Raw genomic sequence first — 9,720 nt, 5'->3', positions numbered from 1 at the left:
CTAGCAGTACTTGTATATCTGTGAGCTTAATTAATGTAAAGATTTCAATATGATTCTATTCTAATGTTACAAATCCTTACAGCAATAACTTATATATGTTCAATATTTATTTTGTTTTTCAGTTAATTTTGCTGTTTTTGCCACAAGTTTATATTCAATAGATGAAAAATATTAAGATTTATAGCATTAAAAAAATTCAAAAAAGGCAAAAAAATTTATCTTTAAAATCAAACAAAAAAAATCAGCATTTTTTAAAAGGATTTTTTGTTAAATTCGTATTGAAAATAGCGGCGATTTTATAAACACCGCAAACAGTCATAAATAAAAAACATAATAACATTGCGGCGGTTCTTATCCGCCGGTAAAAGATGGTATAAATCTTAATACTTGTATATTGCAATGGTTTAAAATCACCGTTAAATTAGTTGCTACAAAATACTTATTCAGCGGTTGTTGAAAACCGTCGCAAAACCTAATCCCCGCGCCCATAACTAGAGCGGTCTACTAAACTGCCGCCTTTTGATTTTGTGGCGGTTTAAAACTGCCACTAATTGAAGAAAACACCGCCACTAAACAACGCTTTTGTTGTAGTGAATAAATATAATTGATTTTAATTAATTCTAATTATATTCTAATAGCTGAAAAAAGAAATTGTCTAGTATTACTGAAATTTTGTAATTTTAAGAATTAAAAGTTTATTGATAAAATTATGAAAACTAAAATTCATATGTACAACTTTTATTTGAAATTAAAGTGAATATTTATTTACTCTCAAAAGTTATTTTTCAATTAAATATCAGCCACTTTTCCCTCATCCCGGTCCGTATTTCCATAATCCCATCGAAATAAATAATTGATCTTTTTGTTTTTTGGAACAGGAAACTATTAATCCTTAATTAGTATAAGAAAATAACAAATAAATAAAAACTCAAATCTTAACATCCTTGTATTTTAATCCAATATCTAAAAACGTGTATTCTAAGCCACACTAATTAATAAAATACCTAATAAATACTTGAGGATTGGAAATATGATTGTTTTACTTATGTACATATGTGCATACTCAATTATTGCTTCGAGAAGAACTCACAATAATAAAAGTAATGATGAAATGATGTCTTTGTAGTCATTGCAGATATAAATTAGTACCAAAACGAAGGGAAATTAAATTTGATAGTTTTGCATAATCATATTCTAACCTTTCATATATTCATTAACACATTTATTTTTTAAGGTTAAGTACAATTTTAGTCTTTAATATAGGAGCTGAAAAAATTTTTTGTTTCAATTTTTTTTTGTATTTAAATTTGTTCTTAATATTTAATTTACTTTTAAAATGTCATTCAGACAAAAATACTATTCTCCCTTCTTTCTCAAAATCAACCAAAAGCAGAAATAGAATCTGAAGCTGAACCAAAACCTGAAGCAGAAGTAGAAACAACAACAATAAAACAACAACAACCAAAGGCACGTAGAAGAACAACAACAACAATGAATAATGGAATCAAAAGAACAAGAACAACAAAAGCAACCAAAAACAGAAGAAGAACAACAACAATGGATAATAGAATCAGAAGAACAATAACAACAAAAGATCCTGAAGCAGGAGCAACTAGAAACATCAACAGATCTACAAAAAGAAAAATCAACAATATAATTAACAGAAGAAACAAAAAAATTAGAACCCTAAGAAGCACAGCGGCAAGGATGCGAAGCACATCGGCGAGTGACTAGCGAGGAGGATGAGGAGAGCGACGCGCGACGTCCACCCTCACGGTGAGATTCAGCGGCGAGGACCGAACGACAAGGAGCAACGACGGTGACTCTTCCCCGCCTTCCCTTCCTCCTCTTCTTTCCTGAACCAATCCTCCAGCGTAATTTCCTTTCCCCTTTCCTCCTTAATCCTTTTTTTTATTTTTTTAGTTAGGAATATTTTCGAAACAAAAATAAAAAATTTAGTAAAAAGAACGATTTTAAAATTAAGTTAATCTTAAAAATAATTTTGTAAGTAAAAAAAGGTCGAGGATAATTTTTTTTTATCCCGTACCTTAGAAACCAAAATTATACTTAACCCTATTTTTTACATTGATTTAGTTGGCACAATTATAACAAAATAATTTTACGAGAATGTGTAAAATGTAATGAATTAACTAATAACAAATATCTTAATTAACCATAAGATCTATAACACAATTGTAGTTGTTTAAGGATAAGTTTAAATATAGTCATGTCTTAGGTTTGATATTTAGAAGACAATATGTACCATTAAACTGTATTTAAAAGAAGAATTGAAATTAAGAGATTACAATTTAATTGTATTATATTTGATATAAAATAAATTAAATTAAATTATTTAATATTATATTTAATTTAAGATAAATATAGAGATTAAAAAATAAATTTAAATTTAAAAAATTAAATAATTTTTTTTTTATAAAAAATATTATTAAAATTTTAATTTTTATTTTTAAAAATTCAATTTTTTTATATTTCAACTTTCTGAAAGTAACAAAGAGACTAAAATTTTATGTAAAGGCGACCTTAAAAAATTCTCACTCACTGTTGGAGTGGCTGTCGATAATAAATTGTAGTGTATAATAGTGATGTATGGAATAAATTTCATAGTTAGGAAATTTTTGTTGATTCTCTGCGATGCTGATGGATATCCAAAGGTTTATGCTTGTTAACCTAAGAAAAATTAACGAGTATATTTAAGATACTTTTTAAAACACTAATAAATATAAAAAATGAAAATTATATATTAAACGAGTAAATTAAAATTAATTTTCAAAACATTAAAACGAGTAAATACTAACAGTTTGTAAAAGCCGAATGGAAAATATAAAATGCAGATTTTATGGAAGAACTTTTTAAAATATAAAAATGATTGTTGTAATTTTCCATTGATTTTAATGTTCTATGAATGGAATCTAATAAGTACCGTAAGTCTTTTTCAAATTACAGTCAATATTTCTGTGGACCCCACGCGTCCTTCTATGTACTCGTGTCGGCTGCTTTATATTTATAGTATTCTTAATGTTAATATATTCAAATAAATAAAATTATAAAATATAAAACCAGAAAGAAAAGAATAATACATGGCACAAGTGACACTTCTTTTTTAGTTTTAATTATATATATCTCAAGTTTTATGAAATGAATTAGCCTCACGCTCATGTATTATGTATATATACATATAAATATTATTTGTCTAAATTCACAATAATTCATATGGATATTTTTTTCACCGGGATTAATTTCTCCGACCTTTTTCAAATGAATTCGTTCAATTTTTTTAATAATTAAAAAAGTAAAGTATAATTTTTATTATTAATTTTATAAGTAAGACAAAAAATATAAAAATAATAATAATAAAAAATTAAATATTATACTTTATTTTTTAATTTTTTTTTAACAATTGAGACTTGAGAGGATTTATTTTTTATTTTTTTACACATACAAAAAATTGAATAATTAGTTAATATTTATTTTTATTTTTATTATTTTGGCCTAAGATATAATTACGGTAAATCTACATTTCAGGATTATTATTATTATTATTATTATTATTATTATTATTAGACCTTTATCAATAATTATCAACCACAAAAAGAGTCTAATGTAAACATGCACAAAATATTTATAATTAATTTACTATATTAGGATAGCAACTCACTTAGCACTAATATTTCATATAAAAGCAATAATAATTAGTAAGAGTAAGTTAGTGGATATAGTACTTTATTTATTAATTAACAATTAACATGACAAGATCCACTTAACCGTATTATATTAGTTAATTAATCAATTAACTCTATTTAATTATCATAATAATTCACGTTTACAGAGCTGTAATATTGTACTAAATAAACTGCTATTTTTTAATTTTATTTTCTTCTTCTAATTTTTATTTTTCTAGAAATAGAGATATCTTAAAAACCAATCCATTCCAATGCAAAAGGCAGCACTTGATTTGCGTAAAACCCACTTTATTGCTTCACCCTTCTCTCTCATGACTTCAATCCTAAGTATGATCTTAAATCAACACAATTAGTTCTTAAATTTCAACTTAATTTAACTCAATATCTATAATTTTATAAATATAATATTTATATTATATTTTTATTACATCTAATATTATTTAATTATTTAAATAATTAATAATTAAGGTATACATAATAAATTAAAGTAAACGATCATTAAATAATAAAAAAATAATTTTAAATTAATTTTTATTATCTTCTAAATATTTTTATATTAAAAAAATGTTAATTAGCATAACTTAATTAGGGGTAATAATATAATCAATAAATTAACTAATAATTAATATATGATATATATTATATATAGAGGGCCAAGAATGAAGCTAGCAATCAACACATATATATGATATAGTTTTGAGATAGAGAGATGGGCCTCCAATAATTAATTAGGGAACAAAAAACATTGTCCTTCTCTTCTTTTCTTCTTTTCTTCTTCTTCTCTTTCTCTTAGCTTCATCTTGTTCATAAGATGGGTCGGCATTCTTGTTGTTTAAAGCAAAAACTAAGGAAAGGTTTATGGTCCCCTGAAGAAGATGAGAAGCTCTTCAACTACATTTCTAGGTTTGGTGTTGGTTGCTGGAGTTCAGTTCCCAAACAAGCTGGTATGTGTGTATATATATATATATATATATATATATATATATATATATATATATATATATATATATATATTATTTTTATTTTTATTTATATAATTTTTTTTTATTTTTTATTTTTATTCTTAATAATAATTTCTCAACTACTATATCCTTTTTGGAGTAGTTTGAATTGAATCCTCATAATTAAAGAATTATATTATTTCGATTTTGATAGTTTATTTAAATTTATTATCTTGTCCAAAAAAAAAAAAGACAGAATGGGATTAAAAAAATGTTATATATGAAATTTGAAGTTTAATTTGAATTATTATATGTGTGTGTGATGAAGGGCTACAAAGATGTGGAAAGAGTTGTAGATTAAGATGGATAAATTATTTGAGGCCTGATTTGAAGAGAGGCATGTTTTCTCAACAAGAGGAGGATCTTATAATCACTCTCCATGAGGTTCTTGGAAATAGGTATATATATATTTGTAGGTGAAAACTCAGGTGCAGTTGACTTCACGTGAAGTTGATAGTTGAGAGTCGTTAGATGAAAATTTAGTCAAATTAGTCAAATCATCTAACAGCTCTCAACTATCAACTTCACGTGAAGTCATCTGCATCTAAATTTCCACAATATTTGTAACTTTATAATATCATTGTTAATTCTTGAAATAATTTAGACATTATTAGAAAATGGTTAGAATTATTAATTGATTATATTAATTATACGATAAAAATTCATGTGAAATTTATAATTGAGAGCCGTTAAATAACAATTTAGTAGTTAAAACTGTTAAATCATTTAACAATTTTTAAATATAGGTGGGCACAGATTGCAGCACAGTTACCAGGAAGAACAGATAATGAGATAAAGAATTTCTGGAATTCATGTCTGAAGAAGAAGCTAATGAAGCAAGGGATTGATCCAACTACACACAAGCCTCTTCATAATCATGAAGAAGACAAAGATAATGATATTAATAATAATAATAATAATAATAATACAACAACACAAGCAGCATGTTCTTCTTCTTCTTCTTCCATGGCAATGTTAGATGGAATTATTGGAGGAGTTTCATCATTATCATCATCATCATTATTATTAGACCCTTTGACATGCTTGGATTTTTCTCATCATCATCATGAAAACTATGGATTATTATTCTCTTCAATGCCAAGCCTAGAAATGAATAATAATAATAATAATAATAATGCATTGCTCTCATCAACATCATCATGGGATTGTTGTAGTAATGAAGAGGAGAATAACAAGTTAGAATCTTTGTTTCAGTTTCATCATCAACAAGTCAATGCAATCAAATCTGAGCAGGAATTCAATACAAATTATAATAATGTGCAGCAGAATTCAATGCAAGAAGATTTCATCAGCAGCTATAATAATTTAAGGTCACTCTCATCAGAAGATCTATCAGCAGCAGCAGCAGGACCAAATTTTGATGTATTCCACCAGATATGATTATTCATCAACTGTAACCTTTTTTTATTATTTTTTTTCGAATGCAAGTTATTTTTATGTGAAATTAATAATTGAGAACTGTTAGATGACAATTTAATTGAATCTGTCAAATTATCTAACGATTTTCGATTATCAACTTCACATGAAAATAATACTACGCGAGTTTTTTACTTTTTTTTTCTTTAATTTGATTACTTTATCCTCTTTTTTTATTAAATATAATTTTTAATTTTTTTTTCTTTAAGGTAGAGAGAGCATAGAATTATTAAGTGATAAGTTAGCATAGGAAATTTCTTGCCAAACATTTTAAAACTATTATTTGAGATCCTTTTTAATTAATTAATTAAGATTTTTTTTAATTTCCCCCCCTATTTGATGTATCTGTTTTCATCAACAGAAGTATTTGTGTGAAGATTATTATTATTATTATTATTATTATTATTATTATTATTAATTAATTCTTGTGGAATAATAACATTTCCGTGTATGTGTCCAACTAATTAATTAATATTATTACATAACAGATATATATAGTGCCTATAATATATATATTTTTTCCTTTGGTAAGATATATATAGAGGTCAAAGACTGAATTATCAAAAGAGATATTAATATATATTACATATAAAGTGTGGTTTGCTATGTCGTTGTTAGCTGCAATATAATTCAATCATTCTGAACTCAGTGAAGAAAAGTATGTTATATATGGTCAGGAACATGACAATAATATTATTTCAGCAAAAACTATTTTCCCCCCAAAAATATATTAAATTAAATGAATTTAATTTTAGTATATTTTTAATATAAAATATTTTTACACTGTATTTATTAATTTAACATTATATCAATAAAAATAATTATATTTTATATTAATTATGTAAATAATTATTAAAAAAATGGATGTAATTAGATAACTGTATAACATGTTTTAATTGGTGCCTCAAAATTGAATATATTGTTAGTTTTTTTTAATTTTTTTCGGAAAATAAATACTATAGATATATACTTAGAAGCCCCATTCCTTGCAGGAAATAATTGAATCTTGTCAACCATGGTTGGTTTTTTTCGATGATTGATAAAAGTACAACCTGACTCTAAAACACTATTGGTTATAATTAGTATATATTTTTAGGGAAAAACTAAGATTTATTTGAATTCGGATAAGATAACTGTTGAAAAGAATCTCAATATCTGTTTTGTTACGAATTTCTTGTACTAATAATATATGTGCTGAAAATATACAAGCTAGTCAAATTAAGACAAAATAATAATTTCATTTTTTTACTCTTTACTATTATTATTATATATTATCATGCATGGGAATAAATAAACAAATTTTTATTCATCATGAATTTTTTTTATATAATAATGCTAAAGTAGTTAAGTAATTGGGAGCTATATATTGTCATATATAAATCTTGTTGTTGATGCATTTATAGTCCTAATTCTTAAAGGCACAATATGAATCTAGAAAGATCTCAATTTAATTTTAAGAAATACTTTTGCGTTTTTTAAAAAATCATAGCCATATATGTACATCGTCATACTACTAAAATATTTAATTAGCTAGTTTACTTAAGAAAAATTAATAAAATATTATTGTCACTATTGATTATTAAATATTATGCAAATTAATACAAAAAAATTTATTATTAAATCAGTTATTATATATTTATATAAATATATGTAGTATTTAATTTATTTTTAATATATATTTTATATTTTAATATATATTTTGTATAAATAATTAATTTGATAGTTAATTTTAAATGCATATATAATATGATTGTAATTACATTTATCATGTTATATTCAATATCTTTTAGTTTTTATAAGCTAAAAATTTAAAATTTGATATTTGTTAATTAAAAAAAAAGTTTAAAAATATATAAAAATTTTATAGAAAATTTATATAAATCCTAAAATAATAATAATAATAATAAAAAACTGTTATATGAAAAAATATGTTATAAATATATTTATTTACATACTTTTTTAATTTAAAATCTTTAGATAAATAACTAGATAAAATATGATTTTATCTTTAATGTTTGTGATTTTTAAAAAATATTTTTAATATTTAATTTGATCCAGTTTTGTTTTTATCATTTTTAACTTGTGTCAAAATTATTTTTAAATATTTTTAATTTTATCTTTAATACTTTTAATAAAATTAATGTCTAAAGATAATTTTAATGCAAATCCACCAGATTTAAGAGAAAAAAAATACTGAAAGATATTTGTCTTAAAATTCAAACAGTAACATATTATTATGATATAAATGAGAAGACCTAATGAATGTGTATATTATACGGTGAAAATTCATATGAAGTCGACTTCACGTGAAGTTGATACCTCAGAGTTATTAGATGAAAATTTAGTCAAATTAGTCAAATCATCTAACGGCTCTCAAATATCAACTTTACGTGAAATTGACTGCACCTGAGTTTCTACCATATTATATTGTACCTGCTTCCAGAATCCACATGCATACGTGTATACACAGGACACACACATATTTAAAATATGAACAATGATAATAAATATTGAAGCGCTGTGGCAAATAAAGTTTGGAATAATAAAAGACATATATTGATTGATATGATCGTATAAATGCATTATGATCCATGCTGTGGGTTCTATTTAATTTAATTTAATTTAATTTTTATTTTTATTTTTTTTGTGAGACACTCTTCTCTCTAAAAGGTTAAAATTGGTGGTGGCTGCCCCAAAACAGAATGTGCATTATTGGAGAGAGATACATTGCTAATAATCAATAATCTCTAAAAAGGGTAGGGCCTTCTCTCTTTCCGGTACATATTAATTTTTAATTTTTTATCATTAAATATATACAAAAATAATTAAGAAATATCATATATATTATCGTTATATACATCTCTTTTATAAGTCTCGCACTTTTAGTATAAAAAGTAGCTTAAACTTTTTTTTCTTTTATAAATTATTTTAGTCACATCATTTATATTGAGTCAAATAATCTTTTATTTTTCTGCTTGTTTAGTATCCGAAATTTCATCCTATCACTCGGACTAACTCCCATTGATGAGTCAAAATAATCTCTAAAAATAATAAATGCAAACTAAAATTTTATTAATAAAAATTATTTTGACTTACTTAACTTACAAGACTAAAAATTATTCATGTATGTAATTATAAGAAATACAGATTTTGTTGAACTCTAAATTTTAAATTATAAGTTTTAAATTATGAATCTTTAACTCTATATTTTAAATCATAAATTTTAAATTATTAATATAAAATATAAAAAAATAAAAAATACAATACTCCTTCTTTATTAAGGAAAGTTTGAGATAAATCATGTGTTTCTAAAATAAAAATATATGAGATATCCAAATTTATGCACTACTATCTTTTATGAATTAATAGTTAAAATAATTCTTAAAAAATATTTTAATCTCTATTTTCGTCTCAAAAAAAGTAAATTAATCAAATTCATCCTCAAAAATAATAAATTTAGTTAAGTTAGTCTTCGTGTCATTTTTTATAATAAATATAATTTTTTTATGAAATATTTTATCAAATATCTTATATGCATCATGCTTAACCATTAAACCTTATTTTATAGTAAAAATAAACAT

At 23.7% G+C, this 9,720-nt stretch overlaps 1 protein-coding gene across 1 annotated transcript; it reads left to right on the top strand.

The window, feature by feature from the left end:
* The first annotated feature begins 4,371 nt into the window (after positions 1–4,371).
* Positions 4,372–6,462, top strand: LOC112790450 (uncharacterized). The gene is made up of 3 exons (XM_025832861.2): positions 4,372–4,645; positions 4,971–5,100; positions 5,449–6,462. The coding sequence occupies exons 1-3, from the start codon at positions 4,513–4,515 to the stop codon at positions 6,101–6,103; spliced, it is 918 nt and encodes a 305-aa protein (XP_025688646.1). The 5' UTR covers positions 4,372–4,512; the 3' UTR covers positions 6,104–6,462.
* The last annotated feature ends 3,258 nt before the right edge of the window (positions 6,463–9,720 follow it).

This window comes from Arachis hypogaea, chromosome 3 (assembly GCF_003086295.3).
Source record: "Arachis hypogaea cultivar Tifrunner chromosome 3, arahy.Tifrunner.gnm2.J5K5, whole genome shotgun sequence".
Lineage (NCBI taxonomy): Eukaryota > Viridiplantae > Streptophyta > Magnoliopsida > Fabales > Fabaceae > Arachis > Arachis hypogaea.
This window is presented reverse-complemented; position numbering and strand designations above follow the sequence as displayed.